The sequence below is a fragment of the Lucilia sericata genome, unplaced genomic scaffold, assembly GCF_015586225.1.
Source record: "Lucilia sericata isolate MDLA Ls3-8-SP2 unplaced genomic scaffold, ASM1558622v1 Contig000237F_arrow, whole genome shotgun sequence".
NCBI lineage: Eukaryota > Metazoa > Arthropoda > Insecta > Diptera > Calliphoridae > Lucilia > Lucilia sericata.
In genome coordinates, this window is record NW_023994264.1 from 141,424 (window position 1) to 166,251 (window position 24,828).

The 24,828-nt window shown below is 32.9% G+C and overlaps 1 protein-coding gene across 1 annotated transcript in view; it reads right to left on the reverse strand.

Annotated features, from left to right (window-relative positions):
- LOC119602522 (calcitonin gene-related peptide type 1 receptor) overlaps window positions 1-24,828 on the reverse strand; it is a 170,374-nt gene that overhangs the window by 69,253 nt on the left and 76,293 nt on the right. The window contains 2 exon segments of the mRNA XM_037954094.1: window positions 2,615-2,725; window positions 4,979-5,627. Coding sequence (XP_037810022.1) covers window positions 2,615-2,725; window positions 4,979-5,216 — 349 coding nt within the window. The 5' untranslated portion in view covers window positions 5,217-5,627.

A 24,828-nucleotide genomic window follows, 5' to 3' on the forward strand; every position in this document is an offset into this window, starting at 1 on the left:
ATTTCTACAATAAATTTTTTTACCCAGCTTATGGTTGCTTGCAAATTTATGACATTTCTGTTAATTCTAAAAGGACAAAAAAAGCAAGATCGCCATGTTTTAAAACACTCAAAAAAAAAAAAAATAATGTGGTCCCACCACCCACACTTATCTCATGTGGTGCGATGTAAGAAAAGTAAAAACCACAGGACAACATGTTGAAAGCAGAAACCATAATGATTATAATGGAAAAAAGGACAAAATACAATTTTGTTAATAAACCATAACAAATGGAAACAACAAATTGGATCTATTTTTATGAAGAGAGAAAAATAGACATTTATTAGCAAATTCCTTTGCCTTAAATAGTAATATTAGAATTCCAAATGACAAATCTTAAGTAGAAATGATTTTAGTAAAACGTTTCAATAAGGTTTTGTGCATTAGAAGGGACACAGATGTAATACATAGACAAACATATGGTTGTGTCTGTAGAGTAAACCCTTTTCATTTATTTAGATTTGTTTAAAAAACATGAATTAATTTTTTTAAACATACACATGAATACTAAAATAATTTTCGGAAATTTTTTGCTCAATACTTATTCTAATTAATTTTTCCTACATCAGAGCAATATGAGTAAAGCATAACCATAAGGTAGGCCAAATAAAAATCCGATAAGTTGTTTGGAAAATTGACACAAATTTCGTAATGTTTAGAAAAAAGTTCCTATAAAACATGTAATCTGCACTTCGATAACATCTTAACACCAACGAAACACATTGGGTTAATAACAGGGCACTCCAAAGGTTATGTTATTTCCTCTCACAAATTTAAGGGAAAGAAAAACAGAAAAAACGTAGGATCCTATAGTCAGAAGACTACGATTGAGTCAAGCCAAGAACAGAAAGGTATCTAAGAGCACCCTTCTTGTCGAAGGATTAAATACTTAGACGCAGTACTTTATCGGAAACTAAAATGTAAATATCACTTAGAGGATAGAGCCAACAAACTATATCTATGTAGAAGAACCATTAGCTCATAGTGGTATTTTATTAAGTTAGTTCGACAGGACATACATACATCAGATCCGAAGAAGTAGAACTAGGGTCTAACTGGCCTGTCAGACTTAGTTAACTAACTAACTAACTAACTAACTACTAACTAACTAACTAACTAACTAACTAACTAACTAACTAACTAACTAACTAACTAACTAACTAACTAACTAACTAACTAACTAACTAACTAACTAACTAACTAACTAACTAACTAACTAACTAACTAACTAACTAACTAACTAACTAACTAACTAACTAACTAACTAACTAACTAACTAACTAACTAACTAACTACTAACTAACTAACTAACTAACTAACTAACTACTAACTAACTAACTAACTAACTAACTAACTAACTAACTAACTAACTAACTAACTAACTAACTAACTAACTAACTAACTAACTAACTAACTAACTAACTAACTAACTAACTAACTAACTAACTAACTAACTAACTAACTAACTACTAACTAACTAACTAACTAACTAACTAACTAACTAACTAACTAACTAACTACTAACTAACTAACTAACTAACTAACTAACTAACTAACTAACTAACTAACTAACTAACTAACTAACTAACTAACTAACTAACTAACTAACTAACTAACTAACTAACTAACTAACTAACTAACTAACTAACTAACTAACTAACTAACTAACTAACTAACTAACTACTAACTAACTAACTACTAACTAACTAACTACTAACTACTAACTAACTAACTAACTAACTAACTAACTAACTAACTAACTACTACTAACTAACTAACTAACTAACTAACTAACTAACTAACTAACTAACTAACTAACTAACTAACTAACTAACTAACTAACTAACTAACTAACTAACTACTAACTAACTAACTAACTAACTAACTAACTAACTAACTACTAACTAACTAACTACTAACTAACTAACTAACTAACTAACTAACTAACTAACTAACTACTAACTACTAACTAACTAACTAACTAACTAACTAACTAACTAACTAACTAGCAAACTAACTAACTAACTAACAAACTAACTAACTAACTATGCTCTGCATCATATGGGTAACACACCTCTCGGCATTAAAGTCAATGAAAGAGCAAATGGAAAGACATATGAGGGCTTAAACATATGTACGAAAAAATCCCATACGTCCACTTGTAATGATGGAACGGTAGGTTTCACCAATAAATTTCTTCTCGGAATGAAAAAGTCCGATATTAATATGATGTACTGACCCGATAGCGGCGCAAGCATATTTTTTTTGGATCTATTCACAGAGTGCGCAGAATTTAATCGAAATCAGCGACGTTATTATTTTCAATATAAAGATTTTTACTACTTTATACTTAAATCACCCAATCCACTATTTCATATTATTTAACTTAATTATTAAGCCAATCAAAAACAACCAGAAAACATTAAAATATTAAACATTAAAAAATATAATTTCCTTTACATTTGATGTTAAAACTACTACATAATTTATAGCCTCAATTAAGTTTTATATTCAACAATCATGTTTTACAAGTGGTTATACCAAATACTAGAATTAATTTTAATGGTCTACTTACTTAATGGATCAAAACCAGTTATAAATTCAGGACAACGTTCATAAGCAGATGTACCAGCAGGAGTATCCGGCCAACAGAGCCAGCCATCAAAAGTGCCCGGACAAAATTTATCTAAATGAAAGAACAAAAACAGAAAACATTATATTAAGGACACACTTTATGAAAAACCACAAAATTAACACCATTTTATATATAATTAACAGTCAGAAACAAAAGTAATACTCAAGTGCTTGCTTAAAGGCTACTTATGGGAGGTGAAGTAATTAAAAAAACAGATGAAATGTAAAAATGAAATGAGGAAAATTTATTTTTTTTAATAAAAGTAAATAAATTTAACAAATGTTGTTTATCAAAAGAGTCTTCAGTAATTCTTACGGTATTATAATAGAATGAACCTTAAAATGCGAATTGAAGCCTAGAGACCTTGAAATATGATTTTGCATGCGATGAATAACCCGTCCAACTAGCCGAATCGACACGAACGGCAAATATACATGGCCCTAGGGAAATTCTCTGTATTTAGTGAGAATAAAAGGATTCCATCCTATTATAAACTATTAAAATCTGATCATACAACCATGGGGAATCTATGCAGAATTGAAGTGATTTGGAAGCGTTACGTGCCATGCTTTGTGCTCTTCGGATGTAGCGGTTTTACACGGAAGAAAAATATCGCATAAAATGTATAATCAAAGTTTGAAGATCAATAATTGGACATTTTAATTCATGATGATTTTTGCAGAATACCAAAGACAAATACCCACGGCTAACAGTTAACCAGGGAACCTCAGTGGACCTGTTCAAAATGAAACTGATTAGTTTGAAGTAAGTTTTTGGACTTGTAGCACTTATAAAATTAAATTTTTCCTGATACACGGACTATTTTTAAACCCTGAACTTTATGTCATTATAGTCATGGACATTTATGACACCGGCATTTTGTGACCCATGGACTTAATGTGACAGACGTCTCCTAAACTCTGTAATATGGCTATGAAATAGAATTAAGGCTTTCGCTTATGCTGACGACCTAGCAGTATTGATCTTAGGAGCGATGGCCTCAGACGTATAAACTTGAAAACTTTTTGCCTCCAAAGTTGAACGGAATAAGACTTTAGACTGCCGATCATGTGAAATACATCGGAGTGATCCTTGATAGTAATTTATTCTGGGATAAGTAAGATGGTTGGTACCGACTGGTATGTTAAGTCTAAGTCTATCAACTGAATTTTCAATATCAGGGGAGCAATGAAGACTGTGAAGGCCCTGTTACTATATTTTAACAGGTTACCAGATGACCTGATGGCGATTTAATTAGCCCTTAATTCTGCATGTGGTTCGTGGTCTGACAATAAAAACATAGGCCATACCCGAATAATAAAACATTTCGAATCTTTGCTTCTGAATGTTGACTATTGCGCTACAAAACTGAGAAGAATTCAGAATCTGAGTCCCAATTGTCAAATGTTGTAAGGAATGCTAACACTAATGGCTCCAAAAGGAGTGGAAGGGTGGGTGGTGACTTTTACATTGAAAGATTTGGAATGAAATCCTTCTTCAGTGTTTTACAGGCAGAAATCGAGAAATCGATCGAGCAGCATACTGGCTGAAGTATTACACATACCGGGAGATATATGTATATATACGGATAGCATAGCACAAATCTAGAGGAAAATAACCGTCTTACTTCGAGGTCAACTTGGCCTCTATATGATGGACCTAGCTCTAGTATGCAGATAAGAACGCTGTTATCGGTAATGACGGGACACTCTGCTATTGGCAATCATATCAGAAGAATGTGTCTTGAATACAATGACTACTGCAAAAGCTGTCATATTATGGAGGAATAAGAAATATCTACTACAGTCTGACATTCACTGAGAACATTATTTTGTCTCTACTGTTCATTCATGTATGGAACCGGTTGGCTTAACTCTGGAAGTAGGGCATCGCAAGCAGAGTAAATCACTTGAACCATTCAAAATTGAGTGGCTACCCTTTATACATAACTCTAAGCCTATGTATGTGACAGTTATTGCTGTGTCATAATGTCCATGGAAGCTATGAAACTTTTTGGTATATCGTAACGTCCATGAACATTAAAACCTATCTACTTTATGGTACTATGTTCATGGTCATTGTAACAGTTTTTGATGTGCCATACTGTTAATGGAAACTATGACATTTTTTCGTATGTCATAACATCCATGGACATTATGAGACGCCACCCTTCTCGACTACTCATACTTAATCAGTCGTTTAAAAATCTCCGATATTTTTTGATTTTGCCCCACAGTGCAGCTTTTAATAAACTTAATTTTAAACTTTATTTAGAATTTTATCAAAATTTAATTTATCTTTTACCTGTTACAAAATTTGTCCCCGTTGTCGCTGCAGCTGTCGCAGTTTGATTAAGACGTTCATAACACTCGTTGCGCAAAATTTCAAAAGGATCTGGTGGGGTTTCATTAGCTTCTGTTTGTTCTTCCACTCCTGCTGTTGCTGATGATGCTGACACTGCAATCGTGGCTTTGGTTGTTATAAAGGAACTTGCTGTTGTAGTGGTTAGTGTTTCCATGCTGTTGCTACCACTATTTAACATGACAAAATAAAAAAACTTTTCTTTTTTTGGTTTTCTTTGAATTTTAACTAAATTAATATTCTGTTACAATTTTAGAAAAGTCCTTGTCCTTCTATAAGACACAACAACTACTACAGGAAACAGAAATGTTTATTTCAGCATGCACTATTTAACATAACTTGGTAAACACCCATAATTTCAGTTAGATTTAAAATGAATAAATTTTCTTGATTTTGTTTTTTTTTAATATGAAAGTACTAGCAAATTTTACTGCAGTTCAGTTTGTTGTTGCTTGTTTGTTGATGAATAGATTTTATTTACTTATTGTTGATTTTTGTCCTTGTTATATTTTATTATGGCTTCCGTTTCCTTTAAATTTTAAGTTATTTTTGGAGTTTCCATGAGCTGGCTAATACTGCAATGAATATGTTTCTGTAAAGAGTTGCAAACATAGAAAATATGTTTTATAATTTTGTAGGACATTTTAATGTAAGATTGTACTTTTAGGTTTAAACGTACTAAACTAATTTTCCATAGACTGGACAACTAGGCTAAAGAAAAGATTATCTACTCGAATACAAACTAGACTAAATTATAGAGCAGAATATAGACTAGACTATAGACTAGACTATAGACTAGACTATAGACTAGACTATAGACTAGACTATAGACTAGACTAAAGACTTGACTATAGACTAGACTATAGACTAGACTATAGACTAGACTATAGACTAGACTATAGACTAGACTATAGACTAGACTAGACTATAGACTAGACTATAGACTAGACTATAGACTAGACTATAGACTAGACTATAGACTAGACTATAGACTAGACTATAGACTAGACTATAGACTAGACTATAGACTAGACTATAGACTAGACTATAGACTAGACTATAGACTAGACTATAGACTAGACTATAGACTAGACTATAGACTAGACTAGACTAGACTAGACTAGACTAGACTAGACTAGACTAGACTAACGATAGACTATAGACTATAGACTATAGACTATAGACTATAGACTATAGACTATAGACTATAGACTATAGACTATAGACTATAGACTAGACTAGACTATAGACTAGACTAGACTATAGACTAGACTATAGACTAGACTATAGACTAGACTAGACTATAGACGAGACTATAGACTAGACTATAGACTAGACTATAGACAGACTATAGACTAGACTATAGACTAGACTATTGACTAGACTATAGACTAGACTATAGACTAACTATAGACTAGACTATAGACTAGACTATAGACTAGACTATAGACTAGACTATAGACTAGACTATAGACTAGACTATAGACTAGACTATAGACTAGACTATAGACTAGACTATAGACTAGACTATAGACTAGACTATATACTAGACTATAGACTAGACTATGACTAGACTATAGACTTACTATAGACTATAGACTAGACTATAGACTAGACTATAGACTAGACTATAGACTAGACTATAGACTAGACTATAGACTAGACTATAGACTAGACTATAGACTAGACTATAGACTAGACTATAGACTAGACTATAGACTAGACTATAGACTAGACTATAGACTAGACTATAGACTAGACTATAGACTAGACTATAGACTAGACTATAGACTAGACTATAGACTAGACTATAGACTAGACTATAGACTAGACTATAGACTAGACTATAGACTAGACTATAGACTAGACTATAGACTAGACTATAGACTAGACTATAGACTAGACTATAGACTAGACTATAGACTAGACTATAGACTAGACTATAGACTAGATGGAATAATATAGAGAACTCTATAAGTTTGATTTTATGATTCTACTTTCAATATTACAGAAAATTAATAATCAGTTAAAGAACGATAAAGTACAAGAAAGTGTCTTTTTATAGATTTTCATTAAATCAGAAATTCCTCGCATAGAGATTTGTATACCATCAGGAAGCTGCGTATCCAATTTTAGGTTTAATATTATAGAAAATTCGAAAAGTATTAGTAAAATAACAAAAAAGTACCTGAGAGTATCCTTTTTAAATTTTCGTTCAATTAGGATACTGCATGTTTAATTTTATGTTTATGTATTCAATATTTTAGAAAACTCAAAAAGTACCAGTTGAAGTACGAAAAAGTACCGATAGACTTATTTTGTTTAATTTCATGAATATTACAGAAAATTCAAAAAGTACCAGTTAAAGAACGAAATAGTACCAGAAAATACTCCAGTTTAAATTTTCATTCACTCAAGTCCCTGACTGCTTAGTTTTATGTTTCTAGGTTCATTATAATAGAAAACTCAAAAGGTACCATTTGAAGAACGAAAAATTACCAAAGGGCGCCTTTTATAGATTCTCATTAACTCCGGGCTCCACTTGCTTCATTTCATGTTTCTAGGATCAATATTATAAAAAAACACAAAAAGTACCTTTTGAAGAACGAAAAAGTACCAAAACGTAAACTTTTATATGTTCTCATTTACTCCGAGCTCTACACGCTTAATTTCATGTTTCTAGATTCAATATTATAGAAAATTCAAAAAGTACCATTTGAAGAACGAAAAAGTACCAAAAAGTCCCCTTTTATAGATTCCCATTTACTCCTAGTTCTACATATTTAATATCATGTTTCTAGGTTAAATTTTATAGAAAACTCAAAAAGTACCAATCGAAGGACGAAAAAGTACCAAAAAGTCCCCTTTTATAGATTCTCATTTACTCTGGGCTCTACATGCTTAATTACATGTTTCTAGGTTTGATTTTAAAGAAAACTCAAAAATGTACCTATGTAGAACGAAAAAGTACCGAAAAGTCTCTTTATTATTAATTTCATGTTTCGATTTCAATATCATAGAAAACTCAAAAAGTACCAGTTAGAGAATGAAAAACTACCAAAAATATCACTTGGTACCGGGTTTCCAAATAACACCCCATTAGCATATTTAGTGTTTCTTAATCTAAAAATTTTATCTAAATTGGATCATTGTTTTTGAATAAAATCAAATTTCCCGTTTTTACCCCTTTTGGTTTTTTCATTAACGAAACAAAAATTTTATTCCAAAAAGTTGCAATATCGTAGTGGAAGCCCGTTATTATGTATAAGTATAAGTTAATAAACCAAAAACAATGTTTTATGAAAAAGGTACCAAAAATAGGTACAATTTTCACCCCTTAAACGTCCGAATATCCAAAAAGTACTAAATTCATATTTTTATTTTTCCGTCAAGTTATGAAGAAGTCAAAAATATTTTTTGAATGTTCTCTGCTTTAAAAGATACATGGGGTGCAAAAAAAGTACCAAAATACAGTTTTTACCCGTTTATTCCCTAAAGGGCCGAATTTGAAAAAAAGTACCAGACACCTGTCCGCTTATTTTTTAAATGAACGACGATAAGCTTTAAACTGTTTTTGTATCTTTTGTAGTTTACGAGATATGAGGTTACAGAATTTACCCTTTTTACCCCATAAACATTCGAATTTCCAAAAATCCCGTCTTAGTGGATCTATTTGGTGGAAGACCAACCTCCTGTCCAAATTTCAGCTCTTTAGCATCAACCGATTAGACTGTGCGATGATGAATCAGTCAGTAACGTTAGAATTTTATATATATAGATAATAATAATTAACAATTTTAATGTGTCATTATTCCAGAACTACATACAAATGTAACTTGTCTTCCGCATTTGATTATTGAGATCTTAACAACATGTAATTACAATGTATTACACAGCCACATACTTAAGTGTCAACAATGTCAAACTACTTTAATGTAAAGTAAAATCAATAAACCATCCCATGACATGCATCAAATTTGCAAATTATCACATAAATCCATACATTGTATGTATATTTATGAGTTAAGTGCAAATATTATTTAAAGTAAAATGAGTTTATAGTAAAAATGAAAAACTTTGCTTTTAAGCAAAATGAAGTGTGTACCTCAAAAAAAAAAATCTCATCTCGCAAAAACTGTCAAATAAATTTGAATGACATTTTACAGATTGCGATGTCAAAAGCAGTTGTTGTCAGTTTTCCTTCAACCAAAAAAAAAAAAAATCGCAAATTTTTTGTTTCAAATTCAGTTCACAAATTGCCAAAGTAAGAGTGTAGTATGAGTACGAGTATGTGCTCATGTTCGATCATATTAAATTAATTTAATATTTAAACACTATTCATGCACATGAGTAAAAATATCCACCATAAACACTGAAATATCTAGATACTTTTACCCGTATATGTGTACATATACATACATATGTATATAGATTTATAGTGTCAAGCAGCATCAAAATAACTCAACCATTACATTACACATGATATTCGTAATATATTATGTATGTTGATAATACATATAGTTTACACACTTACATAAGAATGTTTGTAATGCAGAAGATACATTTTATAATTTTTGTGTTGTAGATATAAAGAAAAACACAATCTACATTATACGAGGATGTGAAAATATTGTTAATATGTAAGTTTCATACATATTTATGTTGAGTGTAATTAACCCAGCAACATGTTTCATTGGATTATAAATTGTACAGCCATTCTTTTACGAAGGAGAAATTTAAATTAACATTCGCGAAAAGTTGTCATCTTAACAGTTTGCGAATTCTAATGTGCTTGTTGCCATGCAGACTTCGCTGGTAGATATATACATACCATAGCATAGCAGGATTTCCGAACTACCCCCTTAAAAATTATCAACTATCATCTAAAAATTTTCCTCTTACATTGAGAATGGTAAATAAAAGTTGATTTGATATTTATGGATTAACACATTTCAACCTTAAAAGGTGATAAAATCATTCACATTTGGCAACAACTGAACCAGGGAAATCTTTGAATATTGCAGATGGAAAATTGACGGATAAGAACCTAACCTCAAAAGCTACATAAACCATACTTGATAACAGGTCTAACATCAAAGCTGAAATCAAAAACTCCCGATTGTTAATTAGCCGATCAAGTGTACAGCATGCCGCTGGCAAAAATATAGGGGTGAAAGAGAAGGATGTACTCGGAGAGAGCTCTAAGCTACCTCAGCCTTTAAATATAGGTGAGGGTTCCGACTCTGAATCCTCAGAAGATAATAACAACACCATTATAGCAAATCCCAATAAGGATGAAATAGGGCAAATGGTGAAACAGGTGAGTGATAGCATAGCTAAACTACCTATTACTAAGAAAAGACTATCCGGAGCACAGAGGAGGAAGCTGAAAAAGATGGTTCAGAAAATCATAGTTAGTCAATCCAACGACACTCCAAAGGAAAAATCGGACTCTCTCACAAGATCTGAAGCAAAGAGGATCAGGTCTCCCGAAGAGTTGACAACTGAGAATAAACCTAAGAAGAAAAAGAGCTCCCCGTCTTCTAATACACAGTCGAAGCCAAGCCATACTTCACTCAAAGGAACCTCAAGTCAGAATCCTGCGAGTAAGGGTGACAACGCCAAGACAGATATCCCGAAGATGACCACGTCGGCGAAATCAACCTCGAATGTAAGGGTATCTCAAAAGAAACCCCGAAAAACGAGGAAGGATAGGCTTGACAGTGGAAAAGGAAAAGAGCCGCCAACTTACGCCAAAGTTGCCAAAAGAAGACACCGGGACGATCTCTGTTATGCAGTTTACGATGCCGGTAATCCGACAGGCAAAATTCCAATAGACCAACAGAGTAAGGTAGAAGATCTGGTGAACAATAAGATAGTGGACCACGCAATCGCTTCAAAGGGCCAACAACCAATAGAGAGCGTGAGCTGCGAGTTCAGAATGGGCGTGATGTTGATGAGGTTGGCATCTCAACAATGTGTGAGCACCCTAAAGAACTTGGTGGAAAGTATCCCTCCTCCATGGGACGGCGCTAAGCTGGGACTCGCAAAGAAGAGCGAGCTTCCGGTGCTCTTAAAGTCCACTGTCTACATAAAAGGATGGAGCAGTAAACTGGCTAATGAACGTATACTGGAAATTCTTGGTGGTCAAAATGCTGAGCTGAGCCATCAATTCCGCAAATCTTATACTATTTGGAAAAATTACCAAAAATACCGGATCTCTCTCTAGTATATCACCTAACTAAATAAGTGCCAGAATGTACGAATCTGTCGACAAGTGTGCACCAGAAGTCAAATTCTTAAACAGAATCCGGAACTCTTTTCCTAATGCCGTGATGCTGACATTTAAAAAGAAATCAATGTCACAGTTAAATCAAACAATGAAGCCTTGTCTGAAGAGAAGATCAATAATATGGGATCTAACATGATAGATTTATTGGGCTATATATGAAAGTAGGTCTGTTAAGATTAAAACTGTTGTTGTCAGTTTTCCTTCAACCAAAAAAAAAAAATTGCTCTTAAAGTCCACTGTCTACATAAAAGGATGGAGCAGTAAACTGGCTAATGAACGTATACTGGAAATTCTTGGTGGTCAAAATGCTGAGCTGAGCCATCAATTCCGCAAATCTTATACTATTTGGAAAAATTACCAAAAATACCGGATCTCTCTCTAGTATATCACCTAACTAAATAAGTGCCAGAATGTACGAATCTGTCGACAAGTGTGCACCAGAAGTCAAATTCTTAAGCAGAATCCGGAACTCTTTTCCTAATGCCGTGATGCTGACATTTAAAAAGAAATCAATGTCACAGTTAAATCAAACAATGAAGCCTTGTCTGAAGAGAAGATCAATAATATGGGATCTAACATTGATAGATTTATTGGGCTATATATGAAAGTAGGTCTGTTAAGATTAAAACTGTAGTATAATAGCCGAATGTGAAAATATTAATTGCTCTAAAGTTTTAATTAATTTCTGACCGTTGATATACGATTCACAGTGAAAAATTCACCATAGTGCATAAGAATGTGTTCAATCCAACTGAGGTTCTATGTAGTGTTACTGAAAATTGGATCTCCGCCCTGTTGCACGCTATACTTCGTGCGACAAAAGCGCCGAAATATAATCCAATTAAGTATCCATTTTCCGTTTAGAGACAATTTTCGAACAAAACATCAATTAAAGCATTAAGATCTCTAAGTAACAAAAAAAATAAACTTCCAGGTCACTGTAACCTCAGAAATGAGTTGTCCAAGTTTAATTTAGTATCTGAACAAAAATTTTGCTGGGTAAAACTTCTTATACATGTACATATTTATGATCTAAAGTGCTCTTAACCATGTACAATAAAAAAATAAATGAACGTTCATATATGGATGCGTATCTTTTGGTGGCAACATGAACAAAAGAAGCATAAAACTAAGGTTTGTCCTTTTGGCACGTGTGAAATATAATACTTGAAATTTTGCTGTTTTTTCTAATGTTTTTTTTTTTTTTTTTGCTTCGCCATTTTACGAATATTCGAAGACCACAATGTCATATTGTGGTCTGCCATAAAATAATGATAAAAAGAGAACACATTTATTTTTAGGACAATTTCTGAAACATATACATACACATACATACATATGTATGTACAAGTCATACATACAAACATCCTGGTTGTCACATTTAAGTGCTTTCGGTTTATTACTAACTAAACGTTTTGAAAATAACAATGTCATCGAGTTTTTCTTCACGTTAACAAGTTTAAATTATATAAAAATTTATTAAATATTTTTGAAAAATTCATTGCATTCAATGGGCTGGTAAAGAAAGATTTATATGACAAAGGTGTTGCTGGATATTCCACCCATTGAAATACATATATTTAAGATATGAGGCGAACGGCTCTTTACTTTAGGCGAACTGGCCAAAAGCGATTATAGGACATGTCATCCATGTATACTGGACACATTAGAAGGTTACATACAGTCATCGGACGTGTCTGATCGTATACCAGACACAGAATATGTCGGAAATTTTGAAACGCTGATCCCAGATAGAATGTCTTGGTCAATCGGAAAACTAGAGCAAATACCAGTAGGAATCCGTTGTTGTTGGGGAACAAAGTGGGCCTGGGGTTCTATATTGAAGAGACACATCATAACACAAGCTTCCAGGCAGAAGTCCGAGCAATAACGGAATGTGTAAATTGGATTAGAATAAATATGGCGCCCTCAGCCATTAATGTATTTACTGACAGCCAGAAGGCAATTAGGGCGATATCAGGTGATAGAATTTACCGTATTGGATTGTAAGAAAGCTTTAACTGAATATTATCCAAGAGGTAAGGTTTATATCATATGGTTACCAGGCCACTCGGGAGTTGTCGGCAACGGAAGTGCGAATGTAATAGCTTCAAAGGAAAGGGAGCTAGAGGTAGTTAACCTGACGAACGCAAAACCATTCGACGCAACAAAAGCTGAATTAAAAATATGGGTGAGAGAATCCCATAAGACCTCTTGGAATAATGAAATGGTGGGTAGAACCACAAAGATCCTATGGGGTGACCCTGATGAGAGCAAGCTGAAAAATCTCCTCAAAATGAGCAAGTCTGAAGTTAGTATGATGGTAGGTATTCTGACAAAAGTTATTTTAAAATGTAGATGTAGTATATTACATCAGGCCCCAGGACTGACTTTTCTGGACATATTTCATAAGAGGAGTGATGTAAATAATATCTAGAATAACATGGCTTAAAAGATATTTAGATCTAATTTTGATATGAGCCGCTCAATTTAGTATAGTTTTGAATCATAACCCGGAGTTACAAGTCCACTCAGAATACGTTTCATCATCGTTGTCTCAAAAAGTTTTGGGTTCGTTAGGTCAATTTCCTAAAGTTCCCTATAATATCCTCAAGTTTCCCTATAATAGCAAGTTCAGCGTTTTTTTACGGTCTGATACGATCTTCGATCTATCCTTATCAATTCAATTTGCGTTCTGGCTGTCGGAAAATATATCTTAAAGCTAATGTTGAGGAAAGATAAACTGTAGTATGCCTTTGTTTTCGGATTTTCAATGTAGATCTCCAGACTCGTATGACTGGCCGCCTGGTGTATTTTATACATCGATAGGAGGGATATCAAGAAATGTACTCATGTAGTACTCATGGCATTACCTTTACCCAAACAACATGCAAGTATGCTGAAATGTAATCGTATTTTGTTACACTTTTTATCCAAGATAGTCCACCAAGTCATTGAAGCATTAGTTAAAATTGGACTCAAAGCCATTTTATAAAGCCAGTGTGTAATAGTTGGGTATAAGAGTCCATTAAGAGGTTATGGTTTCCTTTGTTGGTTCTATCATCTGTGTTTTATCTTCTTTTATTTTCCAATCCATGATTACGCCTAGGAATTTAACACTTTCTGTCATCCGAGAATAGGAGTTCAATATAGGCAAGAATGTCAGACTTCTTTGGTTTCTCATTCAAAACTCTTGGTTGAGACTCGCCAAATGCCCTTTAGAATTAATGGGACATCGTCTGCATAACAAACCAATTTGTAATCATGTTAGTGTTAGACTTATTATCCGCTAGAAGTTGGTGTCGCATAACTCGGGTTTCCAGGTATGGTAATAATAATCTTCTTTGAGGAAAGACAGATGAAAACTCTGCAAAACCCTTGATTACCCCATGCTAGTTTAACGACTATCTTTCTGTTAGTCTCCCCTTCTATCCCTATGTGTTCATCTATGGTATCCATTATATCAGTTGCGAAATGAGAGACCAAGAGTGTTCCCATTGATTAAGTCCAGTCACGGTAGTAGTAGTTGGTTCTTTACTATTCTAGGCTAGCATTGTGGGTCGCAAGGTTCTGGACCGTTTAGTTAACCCAGTGCACTAAGTTGATGGCTGATTGCAACAAATGGAAGTCGCAAAGTTTAAGATTTAGTTCAGTCATGCTAATTTTAGCTCGTTCTATACATATAATTGACCTACATATATGCGAGACATAAAGAGAAGGTTCTGTACCTGGACTCAGATCAGAACCTTCTCACCGTGATTAATATCAAATTTCTTAAGCAAGCTATAATTCTGAACATTTCGAACTGAAGTAACATATGCCATTGCATGCGTCCAAGCTACAGCAATTAAACACTATAAGAGTATAAATTAAAATATCTTGAAAAATATTTGAAAGCATTCATTAAATTTCAGCAATCACTCTACATTGAAATCTTTTATATCAATCATCAAGCAAAAGTCTGCGCCTTTTTACGCATGTGATTTTCGATGATTTTATTTCTTTTCGTACGCTCTTTAAAAGCACTTTCAACTCAATTGAAGTGGAAAAATTGTTCTGCACTTTGGTGCTTACTGACATAGTGACATTTAGAATCAAATACATTAAAATGAAAACATTTATTTTATTTTTAATGTTTTCGTTAACGATGTATGTATGTATGTACGTAGTGCAAGTATTCTATCTGCATTTTGCAAAAAGAGAAAAAAAATTGTTCACAAAAATAAACTGTTAAAATCAATTTTATGAGATTATTTTTTGTTTTAAAACATTTATGAGATTTTAGGAAAGAAGTAAAATCCTAGGAACAAGACATTGATGCATGAATGTTTAATGATCCGTAATACAGTGTTTGTCATGTGAAAATGTTTGGAAAATAAGCAATATTATGGACTTTTTAATGACACGTTTAGACATTAATCGATTTAAAGGATGTGAATATTGACAAATATATGAAACTTGTAGAGAATAATGAGGGTTATTGTCACACATTTTAGATCCTATTATCAAAACAATTTTCTCATTTATTACATCTATGTAGAATTTTACCATCATTCATATATCGATAGGATCAATTGTGGACTGATTCTCCTAAAATTTGGTAGAGAAGTTTTAGGGTCAAAAACGGATCGATCCTTACAAAATTAAACAAAATTATTAAGGTTCCTAATGAAACAGTGGGTAGAACCACGAAGATCCTATGGGGTGACCCTGATGAGAGCAAGACGAAAAATCTCCTCAAAATGAGCAAGTCTGAAGTTAGTATGATGGTACGTATTCTGGGTGGACACACAGGATTACGAGCACATCTATGAAAAATTGGACGTGCGGATTCAGACGAATGTGGAGCATGTGGAGAGGACAGTGAAACACTTTCTTTGCCACTGCCAAGCATTCGTCGAAGTTAGATCCAAGTATCTTGGAAGAGATGTTATTCCGGAAATAACATTCCTGACTAACACTGATTGGAAGATTCTTTTTTTTTCATGATAAGGAGCGCACAACAGGCCCGATAGTGGCCTAGGTGTATTTCTTCGGATTTGATGTAGTATACATCCTCCTATCGACCTACCTACCATTAAGGTTCCTATAAAATATGTTCATGTCGAATTTCATTGCTATAGATGCTTTTTTAAGGAGTTATGAGCGTTAAAGTCATTTTCTGAAGGGGATCTTATATGGGGGGATAGGGTCAATTATGGACCGATTCTTATAAAATTTAACAAAGCGATTTGGGTTCCTATAAAATATGTTTATGTTGAATAGCTATAGCTGCTTCTTTTAGTCATTTATGAGCATTGAAGTCATTTTCTGAAGGAGACCTTATATGGGGGCTAAGCGAAATCGTGGACCGATATTGCCCATTTTCAATATCAAACAAACTGCATCAATATAAAATGTCTATGCAGCCCAGTAGCTATTTTCATTTGGACTCTATCGTGTTTTCAACAAACAGACAGACAGACGGACGGACATGGCTAGATCGTCTTAGAATTTAATAAGCATCCAGAATATATATACTTTTATGGGTCTTAGATGAATAATTCCATGTGTTACAAACGGAAGGACAAAAACAATATACCCCCATCTTTTTTGATGGTGGGTATAAAAAGAAAAAATAAAGAAAAAAATCTTGCTCATAATCAGAGCATTTCTCTCCTAAACATTTTGATTTATGTTAAACAGCACGACGAAATAATTATTCTATCCACTTTCGGACGAAGACCTTTAAACCTTAGAATAATATTTAATAATCATAATGAGACTAAAATAGAACAAATAGAATCCCCTTACTGACTTCATTGTATGTATAAATAAGTATTTTGCATAAAGATAAAGAGCATCCAAAAAGCATGTGGTGACATTTGTGAACATTCTAAACAATCTTATAGATAAGAATCGTATATAATCTTTAAACAAACATAATAATATTTCGAGTTCAGTTTTAGCTGTATAAATTTATGTGGTGTTCATATTAAAGTAGACTCTGTGACACCATTTCGAAGTACATATATAAAAGTATTTAATTTGATATTTATATAGTCAATACGCATTAAGCTATTTTCAAATAATTTAAGGGGAACGACCGTTAGTTTCACAATAAATTTACAATTAAAATACTGTTTGTAACGGATCTACTCTTTTTCAAAATGATTCTATATATCGATAATAGCCTTTATTTGTGCTCATAACAACACTTTTCTAAATCATGTCTCTTATATTTCACTTGTGAAAACTCTTAGTTAGAAAGTATTAGTCACGGCTAATTTTAATCACCCATCATTCGAGATTTTACCAAAAGAATATATATGTATGTGTGTATAGTAAGGTGGCTCCAAATTAATTCTCGCGGTTCCTTAATGAAATTGATGTCTGCTTTACTTTTAATGTTTTATTTGTCTTAATATTTGTATACATTACTTATCTGAATACCACTCTTTATAGAAGAAAATATATCAAATTGAAACAAGTTAGAAAATATATTCGGTCATGGCTAACTATATGATACCCTAAAATAGATTTAAGAATTATAGACCGACTCCAACGAAATTTAGTATAACGAGTTTTTATACCCTACACCACTATAGTGGGAAGGGTATTATGCGTTTGTGCTGATGTTTGTAACGCATTAAAGTATATCGATCGACTCAGAATCACTTTCTGAGTCGATTTAACGATGTCCGTCCGTCCGACCGTCCGTGTGTCCATGTAAACGTTGTTATCAAAGTACAGGTCGCAATTTTCAAGATAATTCGATGAATATATGTTTGTTTTGATCCAAGGACTAAGCCTATTGAAAATGGTTAAAATCGGTGCATTATTTCACCTAGCCCCCATACAACTGAACCCCCCGAAAAGGGCTTTTGAGCTCATAATTATGTATAATATAAATGTGTCTCGATGAAAATTCGCACAACTTTCCACATTTGCTCCTATCCCCCATATAAAGCCTCTTTTAGAAAATAAGTTTTTCGCCAATAAATTGCTTTGTTTTGGTCAATTATGGACCGATCCTCAAATTTTCTAGAACGATTTTAGTTTAGGCAGCAATGAGCGTCAAAGCCATTTTCTGAAGGGTGGCTTTATATGGGGGGTAGGATCAATTATGAACCGATCCTTATAAAATTTCGCTATAGATGCTTCTTTTAGACAGTTACGAGCGTTAAAGTCATTTTCTTAAGGGGACCTTATATGGGGGATAGGGTCAATTATGGACCGATCCTTATACAATATTACAATGATATTAAGTTTCCAATAAAATATGTTCATGTAGAATTTCGTCGCTATAGATGCTTCTTTTAGACAGTTTTGAGCTTTAAAGCCATTTTCTGAAGGGGACCTTATATGGGGGGTAGGGTTAATCATTATAAAATTTTAAGAAGGTGTTAAGGTTCCTATCAAATATGTTAATGTCGAATTTCATCGCTATAGCTGCTTCTTTTAGTCAGTTATGAGCGTTAAGTTCATTTTCTGAAGGGGACCTTATTGGGGGATAGGGCCAATTATTAACCGATCCTTATAAAATATTACAATCATATTAAGTTTCCTATAAAATATGCTCATGTCGTATTTCATCGCTATAGATGCTTCTTTAAGGCAGTTATGAGCCTTAAAGTCTTTTTCTGAAGGGGCCTTATATGGGGGATAGGGTCAATTATGGACCGATCTTTATAAAATTTTACAGAGCGATTTAGGTTTTATGTCGAATTTCATCGCTATAGATGCTTTCTTTTTTTGTGAAGGGGACCTTATATGGGGGCTAGGCGAATTCGCGGACCGATATTGCCCATTTTCACTACCAAACTAACTGCATGGACATAGCTAGATCGTCTTAGAATTTAATAAGGATCCAGAATATATATACTTTTATGATGAATATTTCGATGTGTTACAAACGGAATGACAACAAGTTAGAGTGCTATATTCGGCTATGCCGAATCTTAAATACCCTCCACCAGCAAACTACTTTTTATTGAAACCCATCTAACTATCTAATTTTTAGATAACTTGCCAAAATTTTTTTCGAACTAATTTTGATTAGGTCCAGAAAAATGTATATTAATACGCCAGTTCGAAAACATTTTAATAGAATGATGTATCTATACACAGAATATGGGAGTTGTAACCAATTATGGACTGATCAGGAAACAATTTCGTATAATGATTTTTATGCAAAAAAAGATCAAGTCTAATTTTACTCCAATAGCTTTATTAATCAATGAAATATGTGCGTTTAGGGCCTATCCGGAAAAATTTCGTAGAGTGATTTATGTAAAGACAAAACATATTTGTTTCGAATTTTCTCAAATTAACTTTATTTGACAATGAAATATGTGTGTTTAAGTGACTCTCAGAAGTGGACCTTATATAGAAGCTATGACCAATAATAGACCGATCCGAGAAAAAAGTGGCAGAATGATTCATATGTACACAAAACTTATTCAAGTCGAATTTTACTCCTATAGCTTTAGAATTCAATGAAATATATGCGTGTAAGTGATTTTCGGAAGTGGACCTTATATGGGAACTATGAACAATTATGGGCCTATTCGGGAAACATTTCGCAGAGTGATTCATATTTGGACAAAACATGTTTGTGTTGAATTTTATCAAGATAGCTTTATTTGATAATGAAATATGTGCTTTTAAACATATTCAAGTCGAATATTATCCCAATAGCTTTAGAACTCAATGAAATATATGCGTTTAAGTGATTTTCGGAAGTAGACCTTATATGGGAGCTATGACCAATTATGGACCTACCCGGAAAAAATTTTGTAGGGTGATTTATATTTCGACTAAACATATTTGTGTCGAATTTCATCAAAATAGCTTTAGTTGACAATGAAATATGAGCTTTTAAATGATTTTCGGAAGTGGGCTTTATATGGGAGCTATGACCAAAAATGGACCGATCCGTAAAAAATTTGGCAGAATGATTTATATGTACACAAAACATATACAACTCGAATTTTATCATAATAGCTTTATTCATCAATGAAATATGTGCGTTTAGGTGATTTTCGGAAGTGGACCTTATATGGGATGTATACCTTTGTATGGGGGCTATGGGAAATATTCGATCGATTGTAAAGATTTTGAATATATTTGATCACTACCCTGAAAAAATAATGTATGACAAAATTCATTGAAATACCTTTGGTAGTTTCTGAGAAAACTTCAAAAGAATTATGAAAAAAACGTAATTTTTTTCGAGGTAGTCTGAAATTTTTACTCATAACTTTTTACGTTGTGAACCGATTTTGCTCATTTTCAATACCAAACTGCTTAGGATAATAATAAATATTTTGGGTGAATTTGGTTTATTTCCTTTGCTTAGTTTTAACGTGATCGTGTTTTACACAGACAGACAGACGGACATAGCTAAATCGACTCAGAATTTGATAAGGACCCAGAATATATATACTTTGTTGGGTCTTAGATGAATATTTCTTGGTGTTACACACGGAACGACAAACTTATATATACCCCCTATCACCACTGATGGTGGTGGAGGTTATAAAAAACAATATACCCCCATCTTTTTGATGGTGGTATAAAAATAAATCACATTAAATATTCATAACTAGTGTAGGGTATCATATAGTCGGCCAAGCCCGACTATACTTTCTTACTTGTTTATTAATAGAACAACATTGATAATAAATATTATTACAAAATTGATATTGATTCGAAATCCATGACTATGTTTAAAGAGCTATAGGTGTTTATTCTTTATACATATTAATATATTTATGTTACGGGTCAAATATGGAACGATTCTCATAAAATTTCGTGAGTGTACAAATAAAACTTTTTTATAACAACCTTCATCGCGATATGAGTACTTTACATTAAATTTATTAAACATAAAAGTAATTTTCTGAGTAGGATCTTATAACTTTATTGATTTCGTGAATGCATTCGATAATTTAAGGTATGACCGCATTTTTACTGCTTTACAAGTACGTCAAATATCAAGTGGGTTAGACAGTTTGTGGAGACAATACTTTTGCTCCTTATTATCGTTCTTGATATCATTGTTCGGCATGTAACTCGTTCCAACAGGGGCATAAGATGTGGCCTCAATGTGCAAGAATTCCCAGACGAGATATGTTCGATATGACATAGCTAACATAGAAACTGAGATCATTGGAAATGGAAGCAGCTAAGGCTAACGAGAGGATAGATATGACTAAGGACAGACGATGTAGCCTCTCAAATATCAAAAGCCAATCAAGCATTCGGTATGTTAAACTCTATATGAAGATCGACCATAATTTCTTTAAGCACTTAAATATAAATTTTAATTTTTATAAGGTAATGAAACTTAGAACGCATTGCCATGGGATTTACACGCTGTACAGGTTTTCGTAAATAGGTGTTTGTGCAGGATCATGCGGATATTCTGCTCGGGGTCGGGACAAATCAAATTCAAATATAAACACAGAGGGAAAAAAATTACACGCCTGACACCAAATTTTTCAATAACATCCGTTGTCAAGTATATACATACGTACAACAACACTTTGTAATGTTGACAACGCAACGTTGTCAACTTGTCCGTGGTCTAAAAGTTAACAAACGCGGTAAGCTCACTATTGACAACGGATTTCGAGCTTACCACGTTTATTACCTGTTATACAACAGATGTGCATAAAATTTAGATTGCGACAACGAATTGTTGCAATGTTGACAACGTTGCATTGTTAACATTACATAGTGTTGTTGTACGTATGTAAATACTTGACAAACGGATGTTATTAAAAAATTTGGTGTCAATTTGGTACCAGGCGTGTATATTTTTTCCCTCTGTGAACAGAAATACTTATTATCAAATGGAGATGGATAGGTCATACGCTACGCAGATCCTCTGCCAAGAAAAGCAAAACCTATCTTTGTATGTTCATCCCAAGGAAACACATGAACATGGAGATGACAAGATCATGTTAATCATAGGAACCATAGGACGTAATAATAATAAGTGGTGTAGGGTATAAAAAATAAAAGTGTTACATAAGACTATTTGGAATCTTTTATATCAACCTAAAAAATTTGACTAGAGTTAAGGAAGATGGCCCCTTAGTGTATACCGATCCTTTCGTTATTTATTAAAGTAGCTTCCACATAACATAACATATAAGTAATATCCTGAAGAGGACCTTATATGACAGCTAGAGTCAATTATGGCCCATTGTGTGCAACCTTTTATCACAATTGATATTATTATTATTATTATTGTTTAAACTATATTCCGGCGAGGCCAATTGTGTGGAGACTAAGTGAATTCCTATGCCCTTTTTTTTAATACCAAATGAACTTTATCAATAGAGGATATTTGTCCAAAAATGTCGGCCCTCTATAAAGACGGCCAGGTCGAAATATTGTAATATCAAACTAACGTTACAAATATAGGATATTTGCTGTACATTTTGACCCTCTCTTAAAATTTTTGTAGAGGAATTTGTCTCAATATTTATAATTGCAAGTCGAATATGGATGTTAAGCACATTTTCCGAAAAGGGCTAGGATCCACTGTGTGTGATTTCTGGGTACATGAATTTTATTCTATTGCAATAGTTAAACATGATAATCAAAAGAATTACGAGTGCCCTAAGGACATTTGTAAAGGGAGTCGGCGAAATCGTAAACCGATATATTTTGTCAAAAGATATCGGTTTACTATGGAACCTATCCTACTTTTAGTTGACATTGCTAGATCATAATCTTATAAGAACGATAATATAGTTAAACTTTTGATGGATTATGACTAATATGGCACATTATTTACTTTATTTTAAATAAAACATCTTTTAAATTTCTCACTTTTTTTCAATATTTGCTAATTTATTTAAAGAAAATATGCACAAAAGAATTCTATAGTTGAGATTTAAATTTAGAAAAAAGAAAACACAAACTTTTCATAACTTCTTCATATTAAAACTTTGTCACGTTTATTAATACTTTTCTTATTTCTTAGCAAATATTGATTATCATCATAATTTTGCATTAGATTTTTTAAATAATATTTATTGTAGAACATCTGTGTAGCGGCGGCATTTCTTTTTAAACGTTGTTTCTGTATTTTATGTTCATAAGCACTTTCACAGAATTTCGCAAACTGTAGACCGTAATAGTAGCGCGCTTTCTTTTTGGTCAAAATTTCTGTACACAACTCTTCCAGCATTTTATCAACAGCTTCTTTACCCATTTTGGGTGTTTTCTGGGCCGCCTTGGCATAGGCCAGACTTAGAGATATTAGTAATACAACAAAGAACAATTTCATTCTATATTTCTCATTTATTTTCTTTATTCAATATTATTTCAAATTAATTTTATTTCGTCTTAAATCTGTTTAAAAATCCTCTTTTTCATTAGAACTCTGAATTGCAACTGATTATTTGTTGATAATAATTAAAATATTTTATTTATAAAGCCATAATGAATGAATATTATTATTTTGTTGTTGCTGTAGCCGCTGTCTTATAAAAAAACTATAATACTTCTCTATGTGGATGATCTAATCAGAAATTGTCGCAGTTGTTTTATTCACACACAATGAATTTTAAATTTGATAAGAAATCAATTGGCAATTGTTTGAATCCATTGACATTTTAAAGTTGATGTCTCAATGTTAGGCTAGATTCATTTCAATACTTTGAAATTGATTTCATGGAAATGCATCTCTATATATGTAAGTATGTATGTGTATAGAGGTTTTAGATTGAAATTCAATAAAAAAGATGGGCGGGAATTTAAATATTTTTTAATCAGTTAAGATTAATATTTAAAATATAGGTTATATAAATTAATATTTTTTCAAAAACATGTTTTGTAAAATATTACGATAATGAGACTATGGTTACTTGATGCGCATCAGAACCTTGTTTCGATTCGTTTTCCGATGTCCCTCTCTGTAAACCTTGTAGTCAAACTGCTCATCTCAATTTGACAAATCGATAGACAAACCCTATTGAAAAAGATTAAAATTAGTCATATCTCCAAACTTTCAAAATCGTCCCAAACTTCCCATAATTTTATAGACAAAATTCAGTTAAGTCCTAGTTCAGTTCTAGTTCAGTTCTAGTTCAGTTTTAGTTCAGTTCTAGTTCAGTACAGTTCTACTTCAGATCTAGTTCAGTTCTAGTTCTAGTTCAGTTCTAGTTCAGTTCTAGTTCAGTTCTAGTTCAGTTCTAGTTCAGTTCTAGTTCAGTTCTAGTTCAGTTCTAGTTCAGTTCTAGTTCAGTTCTAGTTCAGTTCTAGTTCAGTTCTAGTTCAGTTCTAGTTCAGTTCTAGTTCAGTTCTAGTTCAGTTCTAGTTCAGTTCTAGTTCAGTTCTAGTTCAGTTCTAGTTCAGTTCTAGTTCAGTTCTAGTTCAGTTCAGTTCTAGTTCAGTTCTAGTTCAGTTCTAGTTCAGTTCTAGTTCAGTTCTAGTTCAGTTCTAGTTCAGTTCTAGTTCAGTTCTAGTTCAGGTTCTAGTTCAGTTCTAGTTCAGTTCTAGT